This window comes from Miniopterus schreibersii (genome assembly GCF_964146895.1).
Source record: "Miniopterus schreibersii genome assembly, chromosome: 11".
Taxonomy (NCBI): Eukaryota; Metazoa; Chordata; class Mammalia; order Chiroptera; family Miniopteridae; genus Miniopterus; species Miniopterus schreibersii.
The window spans coordinates 497508-513315 of NC_138111.1; the positions used below are offsets into that span (position 1 = coordinate 497508).

The 15808-nt window shown below is 64.7% G+C and overlaps 3 protein-coding genes across 3 annotated transcripts; all 3 read right to left on the reverse strand.

Annotated features, from left to right (window-relative positions):
* Positions 1–60: 60 nt before the first annotated feature.
* Positions 61–1094, reverse strand: LRRC26 (leucine rich repeat containing 26; the record flags this gene model as incomplete). Its single annotated transcript, XM_081151741.1, has 2 exons — positions 61–353; positions 431–1094. 2 exons carry the CDS (start codon positions 1092–1094, stop codon positions 61–63), a joined length of 957 nt encoding a protein of 318 aa, XP_081007867.1.
* A 796-nt stretch (positions 1095–1890) lies between these two features.
* Positions 1891–2810, reverse strand: TMEM210 (transmembrane protein 210; the record flags this gene model as incomplete). The annotated part of the gene is made up of 4 exons (XM_081151742.1): positions 1891–2074; positions 2180–2209; positions 2444–2579; positions 2723–2810. 4 exons carry the CDS (start codon positions 2808–2810, stop codon positions 1891–1893), a joined length of 438 nt encoding a protein of 145 aa, XP_081007868.1.
* A 2330-nt stretch (positions 2811–5140) lies between these two features.
* Positions 5141–15626, reverse strand: ANAPC2 (anaphase promoting complex subunit 2). The gene is made up of 13 exons (XM_081151699.1): positions 15478–15626; positions 14566–15188; positions 13425–13557; positions 12274–12448; positions 11722–11841; positions 11226–11343; positions 10488–10669; positions 10112–10253; positions 9848–9923; positions 9572–9775; positions 5929–6058; positions 5588–5823; positions 5141–5508 (listed from the first exon to the last, which is right to left on the reverse strand). The coding sequence occupies exons 1-13, from the start codon at positions 15580–15582 to the stop codon at positions 5296–5298; spliced, it is 2457 nt and encodes an 818-aa protein (XP_081007825.1). The 5' UTR covers positions 15583–15626; the 3' UTR covers positions 5141–5295.
* Positions 15627–15808: the final 182 nt, after the last annotated feature.

Below are 15808 nucleotides of genomic sequence, written 5' to 3' on the forward strand. Positions count from 1 at the left end.
CCGGGAGGGAGTGCGAAGGGGGCGGGGGCAGCGGGAAGGCTCGAGGGCAGCCGCGGCCGCTCAGGTCTCGGCGGCGGCGGCGGCGGGGCTCCCGGGGGCCGGGGGCCGGGGTCGCGGCCGCGCGGGGCGGGCGGCGGCGCGCTGGCGGCGCGCGCGGCAGGCGGTGACCGCGGAGCCCAGCGCCAGGCAGGCGGCCAGGCTGGCGAGGAAGGAGAGGGGCCCGAGCGCGTAGATCACGACCAGGTCCCGCGGGGAGAGCGGCTGCGCGCAGCGGCGGAAGGCGGCGTCGGGGAAGGCGGTCAACGGGCTGAGCGTCAGGCGCCCCGGCGACACGCAGAGCAGCGGCTCGGCCTCTGCGGGACACGGGCGCGGCGTCAGGCGCGGCGGGCGGCCGCGGGGCCCCCCGTGCCGCGGGCGCGCCCGGGCTCACCTGGCTCGGGCGGCGGGTGGCCCCGCAGCCAGGCGCAGAGCGGGCGCAGCGCGCAGCCGCAGGCCCAGGGGTTGCCGCGCAGGCGCAGCGCGCGCAGGGCCGGCAGGCCGGCCAGCAGGCCGGGCGCGAGCGCCGACAGCTCGTTGTCCCGCAGGCTGAGCGCGCGCAGCAGCGGCAGCGCGCCCAGCGCCGCGGGCTCCAGGCGCGCCAGCCGGTTGCCGGCCAGCGAGAGGGCGCGCAGCGCGCGCAGCGACGCGAAGGTGCCGGGCGCCAGCGCCTCCAGCTGGTTGGCGCCGAGGTCGAGCTCGCGCAGCGCGCCCAGGCCCCAGAAGGCCCGCGCGTGCACCCAGCGCAGCCCGTTGGCGCTCAGGTCCAGGCGCAGCAGCGCGCCCGCGCCCGCGAAGGCCCCGGGCGGCAGCGCGCGCACGCGGTTGTGGTCCAGCAGCAGGGCGCGCACGCGCGGGCTCAGGTCGGCGGGCACCGCGGGCAGCGCGCGCCCCGAGCAGTTGGCCCGGCCGCCGGGCGCGCACGCGCAGGTCTCAGGGCAGCCCGGGGAGCCCGCGGGCGCCGTCGGGGCGGCCGCTGGAGCGCAGACCGGCCACGGCGACAGCAGCAGCAGCAGCGGCAGCAGCGGCGGGCCCGGGAGGGAGGCGGCGCTCGGCATGGGGGCAGCCGTGGGGCCCGCGGCGGGGCCTGCCGTCCGTGTGTCCCTGGGACCCGTCCGTCCCTCTGCGCCGGCACAAATATCAACCGTCCGGCCCAAACTCCGGCAGGTCCTGCCCCACGGCCCGGCCCGCCTAGGGCGGGGGCTGGGCACGTCGCCAGGGCCCAGCGCTGCCAGCCACCTGTCCCCTGCGCCAGGCTCCTCGTGGCTCCCGGCCAGAAGCGGCGCCGACGCGATGCCCCCGCCCCTACGTCGTCCAGCACCCCGAGCTCCCCTGAGGCCTGAGCGGCTGGACCACGCACACCCACAGCACCCAGTGGGGGCGTGACGCGCCCAGTGGGACCCGGAGCGCCCTGCTGCACACCCGAGCCTCTGCCGGCCCCGGGCTCAGTGAAGCGGCCCTCTGCGCACGCAGCGCCCCTCGCCCCACGCAGGGACGGCGCCACCCCCAAGGTGCATGACTGGCACCGCAGGAGCACACGATGGGGGCCTGAGCCCCGGGGAGAGGCTGCGCGGTGGAGGGGGTCAGCACACCCGAGGCGGGGGCGAGAGTCACGTCTGCTCCCCCCCCACCCCAAGGACACTCCGGGAACCTCGAGGAGACAGTGTGGGTGGGGCAGGGGCCCAAATGCTGCTCCCCTGGAGTGGCCAGAGTTGCGGGTCCTGTCCTGGGGCTTTCTGAGGGTGGGCGCCCCCCATGGAAGGGGAAGGAGGTGACAGGGCACAGACGCCTCCCCACCCCAGGCGCAGCTGCACAGGGCTCCCAGAGGACAGTGCGGAACCACTAAATACTGTTTCATTCCCCCTCCCCCAGCGGCCCCCAGCCCTGCCCGGGTAGGGGTGGGCAGAGAGGCTCCTCCAGAGTCAGGGTGGGGTCCATGGAGATGGCCAGGAGGCCCTGATCGTCCAGGGTGGGGTCAATGAGTTGGGATTCCATGTGCATCATGTGATCTTCCTGGACCCCGAAGTGCTCCACCAAACTGCAGGACGGGAGGGGGTGGTCAGTGCTCTGAGAACCATGCCCCCCCCAGGGGCAAGGAGCAGGGGCACAGCTCACCCTTGGGGTCCTCCCTGGGGTCACTCACCTGCTGTCCATGGCTCCCCTGATGTTTTCACTAGGGGGGACAAAGGCAGGTGTGAATTCTAGAACGGCGCTGGACCCCAAGAACCCAAAAATGCCCCCCCACCTCTCCCCAGCCCACAGTCTGGGAATGCTAGGCCCAAGCCCCTGGCAACATCCCACCTGGGGGGCAGAGGGCCCTCTCCTGGCGAGACCGAGGGCCCAGGGCAGGCAGCTTGGCCCTGCAGCCCTCACCCACCCACCCACCCAGGCCCTGGGGTTCACACACCCTTTGGCTCGAATGACACCAACCACCACAATGATGAGGGCGAAGAAGCAGCTGGCACTGATGCCCACCAGCACCACCAGCAGGGCAATGAGGGCCTCCCGGCTGAGGCCAAGGCTGCAGTCGCAGTGGGTCCCAGCTGCAGAAACAGGGGCCGGGTGGCCGAGGGGCCAGCGTCAGCCCCCGGTGAAGGACCCCCCAGGGCCACCCCCCAAAGCTGGTGGCCACCAGGACATGGAAGGAGCCCTGGCTGAGGGTGGCACTGGGGTTAGGAGAAGGCACCTGCAGCAGGTATGACCAAAAGGGACAAACATATCAGGCCCAGGGGTCTGCCAACCAGGCAGGAATCCGACTGGGGACAGGAGGCCATGTCCAGCCTCCAGCCCCACCGCACACACCTCTGGATGGAACTCATCGGAAGGCACTGACCTCACAGTGGGGATGTGAGGCAGAGGGGGCGGGGGCAGGGCCTGAGCCTGAGCGTCACTCCCCCTTTGTGGGGATTGGGGCAGGGAGGGTGGATGGGCCTGGGAGCCACTCCTTGGGACCCTGGCCAGATGGGAGGCAGAAGCGATGCTGGGGCTGCCGGGCAGGGGGCATGGAGCTTTATAGGAAAGGGGCGGGGCAGTTCCTGAATCTGGGCCCCGGGGGTAGCCAAGACTGCACCCTGAAACCCAGGGGATCCACAGTGGACAGCCCCAGGCCTCAGTTCTCTCAGTATAAGGGCTATAATGGCTCAGGTGAAGCCTGGGTGGCGACCGATGTCACTACCCTTCCCCCAAGGCTGGGATAAGCAGGGTCTGAGGATAGCCAGGGAGTGGACCTGTGCCCGCTGCCCTCACATTGGTTGGTTGGGGGAGGGCCCATCCCAGTAATACCCAGGTCTGGAGGACCCCCATGGGCGTCCCCAATCACCTAGGAGAGGTGGGAGGCACTTCCCAGAACATCCACCTCTAGAGGCAGGTGGCTCAGAAATGGCTGCAGTTTCCGAGGCTCCAGCTTAAACATGTCATTAAAGTCTGAGCCCACTGCCACCTCAGAACCTGCCTGCCCGCCCCTCCGAGGGTCTGGTCCCTGTGAAGCTCCCTGCAGACCAGGTGAGCACTGCCCAAGGGTCCTGCCTGCAGGCTGGTGCAGTTGGGGTTAACCTCAGCTCCTTCCTACCCTCCTGCAGTGCCCCCCCAGCCACCCCGGCAGCAAGAGGAAGCCCCCACCACAGCTGACCTACAGGGCTGCGGGGAGGCACAGCTGGGTCCCAGCCAGCCCTTGGTCATTTGAGACCTCCCTGACCCCTGATGCAGGTGCCCACTTCCTGGTGGGGCCCTGGGAGGCGGGGGGACCCACTGGCAGCTCCTGACACACCTCTACTCCTGTCGAGTGATGCTGTGACCGGAGATGCACTGGGCTATACCACACTCATTCACAAACCGAGTCCAAGACGCAGAGCAGGTGTGCCCGTGCCTGAGGCTGGCACTGCTACCCTGCCAGGCCGGTCCAGCAGGTTTGCATCCTGGTTAGGATGACAAAGGTGGACCCAGCCCAGTGCCAAGCGGATGCTGGTGTTGGGAGGCTCTGGGGCCTCGGCCAGAACTGAGGGGAGGGCACTCTGCTGTGACCACAGTATGGCTCTGAGCAGACGGGCAGGCAGGGCCCAGGAAGGGGGCTGCCAGCTGGTCAGAGTCCTCACACTGCTAAAGCTGTGAGCCTAAGTCCTACCCTCTCCTTCAAGCCCTGCGGCTGGCAGAGTCCTCTCAAGTAGGAAAGGAAACAGAATCGGGAATGGCACTCGTCCCCTTGTGGAGCTGGCCATGTGCACAGGTGGAGGTGGGTGCTGGGAGGTGGCCTGCAGGAACCCACAGGGTGTCTGGGGGCTCCAACCCTGGAATGCCTAGACAGTGGACATGCTTGTTCTAAAGGGACTGTGTCGCCCGTGGGGACAGTGCTGCTGGGCTCGAGTGGTTCCTGCCTGTGGAGGCTGTGCTACCCAACACAGCTCTGAGGGCCTGGGGCCAGGGCCTGGTCAACACCCTCCCCACCTCCTGGGACCTCAGGGCCTGGGCAGTGCCGGGCTCACAGTTTCCTTTGGACAGGTGCACTGAGCTCCAGGTGCACCCTGACCACACGCTAGGGGTGTGGAGGTAAGTGGCCCTCCTGAAAGCACATTTCACTGTGGGCCCCAAGCACTGCAGCCGCTCAACTCTAGTGTGGGACAGGTGGACAAATGTCCAGTCCCTCTCGCCATGAGGCAAGTCCCAGGCAGCCCCTCTGGCAGGGGAAGTCCTGGCTTAGCAGGGATGCTTGGCCACCTGCAGGCCTGATGTTCTGGTGGAACATTCCAGCAGAGGCCCTGGGCCTTGGCCCAGCACTTGGGGGCTGGATCCTCAGGCCAGGCAGAGGGAGGTGACCCAAAGGCTCCTTCCAAAGGCCAGAGCAGTGAGACTGCAGCTGGAGGCCTGGCGGGTGGATTGAGGACCACCAGGCCATGGTGTGCTCCCTCTTGCCTGAGCTAAGGGCTCAGGGACACCCACATGCCGTCACTCCCTGAGGTCGAGCCCAAACACAGGAGTGCAGCCCTGGCTTCTTCTGCAGCTCCCTCACCTGCTTCTGGGAGCTAGGCCCTGCCAGGTTGTTGGGGAGAGGCAGTCTGGAAGACCCGGGTGACGCATCCATGAGGGGCCCACAAAGCTGCCAGCACAAGGAGAGGATGAGAACCAGCTGTTTTACTTGGGACTGGGCAGTGGTGTGCAGTGGGGGACGGTTACAGGGCGGGGGGGGGGGGACCGGGCGGGGGGGGGGCACAGGTGGGGGCGGGGGGGGATCAGGCGGGCGGGCGGAGCAAAGGGGCCTGGAGGGCGTCAGCTGCAGCTCTTGGGCAGGCGGTACACGCCGGCCGCATAGACCAGCTGCTGGTCCCGCACCTTCTTCTGCAGGAAGGCCTGCAGCTCCTGCAGGTCGATCTCGGCCAGAGCGGGCCCGGTGACCACGAACATGCGCAGCATGCTGTAGATGCGCTCCAGCGACAGGCTCTCCAGGTTGGTCAGCATGGCCTGGATGTACGTCCAGAAGAGCTGAGGGGACAGCAGGGTGTCAGCCCCACCACCCCCCCCCGGCTGCCGCCCTGCCGCCCGCCCGGGAGCCCCCGCGCACCAGCAGCTCCTCTTCCTTCTGGTCGGCCTGGGAGGCCATGCCAGAGTCGCTCTCGTCGTCACTGTCGATGAGCACCATGTTGTCCCGGTCCTGGGGCCGCTCCTCCTCCACCACCGAGAAGGTGCCCGGGGGCTCCTCCCGCAGCACGCCCTGCTGCAGCCACACCGCCATCCGCCTCCGCAGCAGCGCCACCGGCATCTTCACCACCTTGCTCAGCGCCTCCAGGGTCCAGCTGGCTGTGCGGGCGGAAAGTGGCCAGGCATGGTGGGCGGGCTGGGCCCACCCTGCCCACCCCTCCCAGACAGCAGGGCAGGGCCCGGGCCCAGGCCCGGCTGGCTCACCTTGGTCCTGGAAGTATAACAAGACCACGGCCTGCACAGGGGTAACGGCCACGGACAGGGTGCGGTCTGCCAGCTCTACGTCCATGGTCACCAGGCCCAGTGTGTGCTTCCAGCTGAGGGTCCGCATGGCCTGTGGAGGGCGGGGTGAGCCCAGGCAGCTGGCTGGCCCAGGTGAGGACAGGGTTCCGACCTGCTCCCCCACCTGGGCAGCAGCAGCAGCAGGGAGAGTACAGGTGGGGCTCTGGGTGCCCCATACACTAGCAGTGAGGACCCAGCAAGGATGGCTTTTAGAAGCTGAACTGTCTTGCACACCTTCGCCCCAGGACCTGACTTGGGAGCAGGCGGTCACACGTGTAACCAGTTAAGGTGAGGGCACCTTGGCGTCCACTGGGCCCTCACATGATGTGACTGGTGTCCTCGTAAGAGGAAGGACACATCAGACAGACATGGGAAGATGGGGGCAGAGTCTAGGGTGACATGGCCACAAGCCAAGAGGTGCCAGGGCTGGCCGGCACCACCAGGAGCTGGAAGAGGCCGGGAGGACTCCCACAGCCCGCAGAGGGCGCAGGGCCTGGCACCTGGGTGTCCGACTCTGGCCTCAGAACTCACAAGAAGTCTGTGGCGAGCCACCTGGCCTGTGGCTCTTAACTATGGTAGTCACGGGGAACAGGTTTTAGTCTGGGAAGGGGAGGGCTACTCTATCAGATACTGAAATAGTGGGTGTGGGCCTGGCCGGTGTGGCTCAGTGGTTGAGTGTCAACCCATGAACCCAAAGGTCATGGCTCAATTCCTTTGGTCAAAGCACATGCCCAAGTTGTGGGCTCGATCCTCAGCACAGAGTGTGCAGGGGCAGCTGATCAACGTCTCTCTCTCCTCCCCCTTCTGAAGTCAATAAAAACATATTTGGGAAAGGGACTTATTTAGAAAACTATATAGGGGACGTGGCCATGGAGTAGGGGACGGTAGAGGCTGGGAGTTCCGAACTGCATGCTCATAAAAGCCTGGACTGCCTTGAAGGGACAGGTACTAGCAACGGGGGCAGCAAAGGCCACCCTGCGAAGTCTGCCGAACAAGGAGCACGGCGCCGGAGCGTGGAGGAAAGGCGGCCGAGTCCTGCCTGAGCTGTCCTGCTGGGTGGAAGCAGCACTGGCAGGCGCCGAGCTTGGATACTGAGCCCAGGTTCCAGAGCCGGGGGTGGGAGGTACAGCCCAGTCCCTTCTTGTAAAGAAACTGGTAAGCACAGGCCGGCACTGGGTAACTGGGTGCTCCGTGAGCTCTGGAGCCAGAGCCAGGGGTGTGGCCCAGAAGTTAGGCTGTGCGAGGGTGGAACCAATCAGCAACCCCGGAGAAGCCAGGACAGAGGTGGGGCCCAGGGAAGACGTGAGGGTGCTGCCGCTGGCTGGGACGCCCTGCATGGGGCAAGAAGGCTTCTGAGGGTGTTACCATTGGAAACACTGCCAGCCTGGGCTGAGGGGCAGTGAGGGAGTGTGCTCAGCGGGCAGAGGCACAGTGCAGAGGCTGGTGGGCAAGGGCCACACGAGGGCCGAGAGGACGGCACCCAGCCAACTATTCTCAAGCCTCATAAACAAAAGGAGCTTCCTGCTGGGGTGTCAGATGTGCTGGGCCTGTGCCCCTCCCCACGCTTTCCCTCTTGGAATGGAGGTGTCGGTCCCACGCCTTTCCCACAACTGCCCCACTGGAGAGTTACTGTCTAGTCTCACAAGCTCCTGGCTGAGGAGGGGCTGTGCCTGAGTCCCACCCTCACCTGACTTAGGTGCTGTTAGGTGCTGAGGGCTGGGACTTCTGAGCTGGTATTGATGAGATTTTGAACTTAGAGTTGGTGGTGCAGTGGCTAAGACTTTGGGGGATGCTGAAATTGACTGAATGTGTTTTGCGTGTGAGAAAGATGAGTTTGGGGTCCAAAGGGTGGACACTTATGGGCTGAACTGTAATCTCCGAGGTGTCGAGGTCCTGACCCCCAGTCCCTCAGAATCTGACCGTATTTGAAAATCAGGTCATTACGGGTGTAGTTAAGATGAGGTCCTACTGGGGTCAAGTGGGCCCCTACCCAACGTGACTGTCCTCAAAAGGAGGAAATCTGGACAGGGACACGGAGAAGCCAGGCGACAGCGCAGGCTGGAGGGCTGCACCTACACCTGGGCCCCCGGAAGCTGGGAGGCAGGAAGGACCCCTCCTGGGCGCAGGGGGAGTGAAGCCTGGTGACACCTTGGTTCTGGACAGTACATTCTGTTTTAAGCCCCATCTGTGGCACTTTGTGTTGGCCGCTCCGGGACACTGGTACAGCCCCTCTGGGCCCAGTGCCACTCCAAGGCCTCCCACAACCCCCACAGCTGGAGGGGGTGGCAACCGCAAGGACAAGCCCCACTACACAGACCCACCACAGGAGCCGAGGCTGCAGCTTGCAGGGTCACACCAGCAGGAGGCGCCGGGCACATGGACTCCTAGGCCATGACCTTTATATCCTGCACCACCCACGTCCAACACAGCGGGTGCGAGCTCAGTGGGGGGGATCAGAGGCCCTGTGGCTGCAGGTCTAACCCTCAGCACAGGCCTGGGGTCTGTCCTTGCCACTCCAGTGTCAAGCGAGGCAGGCTGCATGCTCACCTGTGCGGCCCTGCCCTTGAACACAGAGCACAGCCCCCTACCCCCACCTATCTCTGGAAGGAAGCCCTCTCCAGGGACTGGGCCCCTCCTCCCTCAGGAACCAGGTTCCTGGCCTATGAGAGGAACATATGAGACCCAGTGCCTCCTCCACAGCACATCTGGAGGGCCCCCACCTTAGCCCCACCTGCCTGCCTCCTGGGACTCCATCCTGGGGTTCAGGGTCTGCACCCTGGGAACCTGCTCCACTTGTCTTCTGCTTGGGTGCCTGGCATCCTCTCAGGACCCACAAACCCACTCATCAGCCCCAGAACCCGCTTCTCCACCAGTTCCCAGAAACCTGGGACAGGTGTCCTAACTCCCTCCTCCTAACACGTCTCTGCTGAACCATCAGGTGAAAGGAAGAGTCCTACCTGCCACTGACCCTGCCCACCCCAGGCTCCACCCTCCCACACCTGCCACCTGGACTGCCAGCCACACAACGAGGCCAGACTGCCCTCCCCAGCATGTCCTCCCTGTACCCTGGGGACCCAATGACAGACAGTGTAGTCCTGGTCCTCCAGTGCCCTGACGCCAAGAAAAGCAGCCTCCAGGGAAGTAAGCCAGGGCTGGGGCGGGGCAGGGTCACGGAGGCCACAGCCTCTGGAGCAATCTGCACACTTCCTGGAGGTGGCTTCTGGGCAGGAACCCATGAAGCAGACGCAGCCCAACTCTCCCTGGGGCAAGCGCAGCCCCCCAGACCCTTGCTCTGAGAGGCCAGAGGGTGGACAGTGGGAGAGAAGCCGAGGGACGGCACGAGTGACGCAGGGATGTGTCTGCATGAGGGCTCTGCAGAGGGAAGGCAAGTGGTGGGGAGCAGTGGGCTGGCCACATCCTCCTCCCCATGCAGACACGAGGGCATGGGGTTGACGGCGAGGACCGAGGGGCCCAGCGGCTCGGCACAGCCTGGCACTGCCCGGGGCGCACTGGGAAGGGTCTCCAGCTGGGAGGCAGCCCCCGCCCAGGGAGGCGCGAGCAGTACCTTCAGCTTCTCGTACTTCCTGCAATAGGCCTCCAGGGCCTCCCTGACGCCGCCAGGGACCTCCAGCTTCTCCTCCTTGAAGGGGGGCCAGAACTCGCTGGACAGGATGACGGCATAGACCCCAAATGGCGGCTGCTCCTCCGGGGGCCGCTTCTCATCCTCCTCTCGGATGTTGGCGTTGATTCGGCGGGAGTCGGCCATGTCCTGGGGAGCCAGGGGGGTCTCACTAAGGGCCAGGGGGCCAGGGGAGGTGCAATGTGGGGTACAGGCACCCACCTTCAGCATGACCTCGCAGAAGTGCATGGGGGCCTCGCCGAACCGCAGCTTCAGCAGCTCCACGTTGCGAATCTCCCTAAGAGGACATGTCTCATGGTGGCTGCACCCGCCCACCGGCCCCTGCTGCAAGGCCACCCCCAGCCTCATGGAGTAGCAGGAGCACCGGCTGCGCCTGACTGGCTCAGGGGACCAGGTCAGCATCGCAAGCACTGGGGCCAACAGAGGGTGGCCTGGGATGGCTTGGGGCAGCGCCTGGCGCCTCACCGCTCGGGGCTGAAGCTGAACTGGTGCAGCAGGCGGTCGGCCAGCAGCGAGCGGTACTCGTTGATGAACAGGTCCTTGCTGCCGTAGATGCTGACCAGCAGACTGATGATGTCCGAGGAGCGCCGCTTGGAGCTGGACTTCCCTGCACAGTGAGGAGAGGCACTACTGGCACCTCAGAGACAGAGGTGGCACCACCTGCGTGACAGGCCCACTCGCAGAGCCCGTGATGCGCAGGTCTGGGGTCAGGCTGGGGGGGGGGCAATCACCTCTGACCTCTCAAGCCTCAGGGCACACGGGGCAACAACCCAGAAACCGGAGCAGCCACCCAGCTGGACCCCCCCACGAAGCAGAGCCTGGGAGGTCTAGGAGTGCGGACCTGGATCAGCATCCACGGGGTCAGGGACCCAGTCCTCGGGCTCGCCAGAGTCGTCCTCGCTGTCCTGGCCTGTCTCCAGGCTCGCCGGGTCCGTCTTGGACAGCTCCACAGCCAAGTCCCCAGTCCCGTCCGAGTCCCCCGTTAGCCCAGCCACAATCTGCCGTACCGTGTCCTCCCGTGTCCTGCCAGGGTGAGCACGCCGGCCCTCAGGGTGCCTCAACCCTCTCCCACCTGACCACACAACTCCCCCTCCCCCACAGCCAGCCCCTTGGCCACATCAGAGATAAACCCATTATACTTTCGCTCAAAAAAACAAAAACAATAAAATAAGTAAACTAAACTACTGCTCTGTGGAAGCAGCAGGAACTGAGATGACCAGATGGACCCAGGGCCAGGCCGTCCATGGCCAGGAGGCAGCAGGAGCAAGTCAGGGCAGCTCCAGGCACCCAGAGCCCCAGCCCAGTCCAGCCCCATGCCCCTGAGGCAGATGCTCCAGGGCAGCTGTGGCACCGCACAGCCTCCAGCACCATCTCTAAGTCTGTACCCTGCAGTGGGCCCGGCTCCTCCCATCAGCCTGGGGTCTGGTCGGCTGAGGCACTTGCTGGGTCAGGTGTGGGGTGGGGCACAGTGACACTGAGCAACAGGGACAGAAGGAAGTCAGCATCCCCAGTGTCCCCTTGGACTCACAGGAGCTTGGCGGCACGGGTGGAGCCACAGCCCAGCTCCTGCAATGCTCACCTCAGGTAGCGGCGGACAGGCTCACAGGCCACCTCCAGGATGACCACGGAGGGGTCCAGCACACGCAGCGCCTTGATGGCGGAGATGTAGAGAGTGATGATGTCACATGTGTTGACGCCTGCAGCCGGGAGAGGAGGTCACAGGTGATGCAGCACCCGGACAACACAGGACATGGATACAGCCACAGGCTGGCCAGGCAGCCTTGAGGTGGCCACCGTGACCTCACTCCCCAGGACATCAGCACGACCTGCAGGGAGCCACTCGCTCCCACCTCCACCAAGACCCCTCCAAAACCTGCACAAGATCTGAATCCAACCCCCTGGCAGTCTGTGTCAGGGGCATGTGCACCACCTCACCACCAGGCCAACCCCCCCCAAGGACCCTCCAAAACTGCTTCTTAACTCACCCTCTCCACAGGCCCTGCAGATGGTGGGGAGACTGCATTCCCAGGCCCCTGGATCTGGGCCCTGGGCTTGAGTGGCGGGCTGGCCCATACCTGGGTGGAGAAGTCGTGTCTCTAGGGCAGCCTTGAGGGACACGAGCAGCTGCTGCCTCTGATCAGTTCTCTCCAGGCAGTACTTTAGGTCCTCAACGGCAGGCCGCGAGTCTGGGAAGTCTGCAGGAAGAGGACCAGCCCTCACACATGCACACTCAGACACACACACTGTGGGTAGCAGAGAGAATACCTAGGTGGTGGGCCCTGGAGGGTGAGTGGCCATGCCCATGCCTGAGACGAGGAACATGTGCCGGATACCACAAGTCGCCCTTATGCCTTCACGTGCCCACATGTTTGACTGCAACCGCCCTATGGGGCAGACAGCACCAAACAGCCAGTCCAAAGCAGGGATGTGAGGATGGGGGGAGCAGGAGGTAGACACCAGAAGCAACATCCCGCATCCCAACATATACCTGCCCTGATTCAGACACTGGTTGGGGGAGCAGCTCTGCTCCTGACAACACAGCCCCAGGTGCCCCTCACCACCCTCAAGAGCTGCAGGGCCAGGGCCAGGGCCAGGGCCAGGGCACAGGGAAGGTGGGCAGGGCCGACCTCGGATGATGCTGAAGAGCTCTTCGATGCGCAGGCCGGCGTACATGCGGTAGAAGAACCTCTGCACGTGGCAACGCCAGCGGCGCAGTGTGGGGCCGGCCTCAGGGGACGCGGGCCTGGCAGGGCCGTCCTGCAGGAACACTTTGCCCAGCCAGCCGACCACCCTCTCGATCCACTGTTGGGAGAGCACAGGTGTGTGTGTGTGTGTGGGGGGCGAGCCCAATCTGACCAAGAACAGAGGTGGGGACAAGCTGCACCAATATCCATTCTGTCGACCGGGCCCTGGGCCGTCCCCAAGGCCACCTGCATGGAGACCAGAAGCACATCAAAATCAGCAGAAGGACTGGTCCCAAGGGGACGTCCTAGGCCCACCGTCATTACACCCCTTGCCCCTTCCACCTGCATCAGCAGCTCTGACGTAGGGCACAGAGCATGGGCTCACCTTCACCTGAGAAGACAGACGCACACACAAAACCAGCCTCCATGGGCAGCTGCTCAGAGTATAGTGAGGACGTTTCTAAGCAAGAGCACGTAGATCTACAAGAGATCCTGCCACACGGACCCAGAACACACACATCCCCACACAGACCGTCCAACCCCAAGAAGACCACCCTGACACTCTGCAGCCTGGGGGCCGCACAGTTACCCTAACCAGGCCTCCGGGCCCACACCCACTCCAGACCACTGCCGCAGGGACACCTCCTCTGCACCACCACCCCATCACAGCTAATCTTCACCCTCAAGAGGTAGATGCTAGGAAATGGGGAGGACAACCGGAAAGTAGAAGGCTGGATGGCCCCCAAGGTCAGCCCAGCTGCTCCACGACTCTGCAAAGCCCAGAAGAGAGTCCCAGACCATTTCCCAACAGTGTGGGCATCAGAGACCCCTCAATGGGGACACACCAGACCTAAGTACCGCCTCCAGCCACGTGATGTGCCTTGCTGAGCACTGCACGGGCTCTTCCTGGCAGTTACCAAGGAGGGAACACAGGACTGGCGGCACCTAGCCCCAAGACAGCCTCGACCAACAGTGAAACCTGGTTCGTTGGAGTCCCCACGCTTACAGTCTGGCCACTTCTAAAGCCAGTGTGTCAGGTTTGCCAAAAACCCACTCCCTAGTGCCTGGGAACACGGCTGGAGGGCGGTGGATACCTTGTGGAACTCGCGCAGGAAGGAGCGCTCGTACTCGCCCCGGCAGCGGTCCTCCATCCTCTCCCGGGTCACCTGGTGCAGGGTGATGGTCACAGCCTCGGCACTGACCCGCTCCAGCAGACTGAGCCTGTGCCTGGAGGAGAACCCTGCCCGTGGAGTGTGCAGAGCACACACCCACACCCACGCACACCTCCCCACGACCCTCTAGGGAGGCCCAGTGCTGAGGATGCTGGGAGGACAGAGCACTGGGAAGGCACCACCCGCCCCCCCCGCTGGCCTCCCTGCCTGGGCAGGGACACTGAACTTCCCCCTGAGAGCAGCAGGTGTGGCTCTCAGGGTCAAGGCCTCATCTCCCAGAAATGAATCTGGAACAACAGCTCGTGCACGGCCACCCTGGCCACATGCATACAGATGCCACTGTTGGTGGCTGTTAGTACAAAACCTGGTCTATGATGACAAAGGGACTCACGAGGAGTCGAGAAAGAAAGCTTCTGTGTAACTTTTGCCTGGAGGAACCCAGCAGAAGCCCTCAGGGCCTCCCTGACACCTACCAGCAACAGGAGCACTCCCTAGGTCCAGCTGAAAGACTCAGCCTAACAGCCACACTGCTGCCACTTCATTCAATGGGAAAAAATTGTCCTGAGTGGCCAAAGAGAGTGGAGAGCTCCTGAACAGGACCTGGCTCTAACAATAACAAAATCCTTTCCTCTTCAAAGGACTAGAGAGGCATCTGCTTGCCCAGCCTGCTGGCCTAACTTCTGACTTGTGCTACAGACACAAAATAGCAAGCCCACCTTTAGAAATTACAGGATAGGATGGACATCATTCCTCCCCCAGAACCCACAAAAGGCACAGTTGAACTCTGCGGGAGACTCGGAATCACATAGGATCTTAGCACAAGCAAATGTGAAGCCCTGGGCTAGTGTGAATGACAGAAATGTGCCTGTGTCAAGGACAATAGGTGTTAGATTCATAGCACAAGGAACCTGGTGACCCTCCCTCTACCATGTCCATGGCTAACAGGACAAGTGGCAGAGATCCCAGCCAGCTCACCAGCTCTCCGTAGAGGCCAGCTGGACCCAGGGGAGCAAGCAGGAGTCAGGAAAAACGCGGGCATGGTTGTGTGGGCGCGAGTACTCACAGGACTTGGCTGAGCTGGTGGAACTGCTCCAGCGCCTGGCGGCACCAGCACTGCTGCTTATCACTGCCACATCCCGCACACAGGGGGCTCTGCAGAAGCCGGTAGTACCGGCGGCGGGCATACCTGCTGTCCAAGTCCCCCTCCAGTTCTGGGTCTGTGCCCCCTTCTCCTTTCCTCTTACTCTGCATGTAGACTCTCAAGAAGCGCCCATAGAGACGCTGGACCATTTCCTGAAAGGTCCTGGGAGTGGAGAAGAAGAGGACACCCCGCAACGTGGTGTGGACTTTGTCCCGCAGCCCCTGAGCGCCGGTGCCCATCAGCAAGCCCAGGCGAGTCCATTTCTCCAGGAGCTCTAGGCTGCGCAGGTAGGGGTCCAGGCGGCTCTCCAGCAACCCGAAAGCGTCGAGGAGCAGCAGAAGGCACTGGGGCTCGTCCGCACAGTTCTCGCGCTGGGAGAGGGCATTCCAGAACTCGAGGGAGATGTTGGCCTGCAGGTCATTTTGCAGCACCTCTATGAACCACTCCTCCAGGACCGAGTGCAGGCCGTGGCCCCTCAGAACCTCCACAGCTGCCCGCAGCTCCTCCTCCTTTGGCGGGACTGCACCGCTGGTCCGGGAGGACGCCTCAAATGGGGAGCAGGTGATGAGAAGCGAACACGGCTAGAGGGCGGGGGGCGGGGAGCGGTGACAAGTGGGGACGGGGGTGGGAAGGCGCTAGCGGAGAGGCCGCGGCAACCCCGCTGCCCCTCGTTCGCAGCAAAGGCCACTAGGGGTCCCGAAGGAGGCGGGGCTGTGGAGGGAGACAGGACAGAGGCGGGCGGCGGCCGCGGCCTTAGGGACCCGAGGGCGAGCGCCCCGACGCGGCGCGCAGGGCCCGGAACCCCGCGCGGGCCCCCCCCGGCCCGGGCCTCACCAGTCCCAGCGCGGCCGGCGGCACCAGCCCGGTGCTCACGGTGTTCCAGGCCGCCCGCAGCTCCTGGGCCGGCTCGGGCGGCCCCTCCGCCGCCGCCGCCGCCATCTGCGCCCACCCACTCCCAGAGCCGCCGGCGCCGCGCGCCGCGATGACGCAAGCCGGGCGCGCGGCGATGACGTACCTGCGGGCGCGCTGGGAGGGGCGCGCAGGCGCGGCGGGGCGCGGCGGCGGCGGTTGGCGCGGCGGCGGGCGCGGCCATGACCCAGCAGGGCGCCGCGCTGCAGAACTACAACAACGAGCTGGTCAAGTGTGAGCGCCCGCGGGGCCGGGA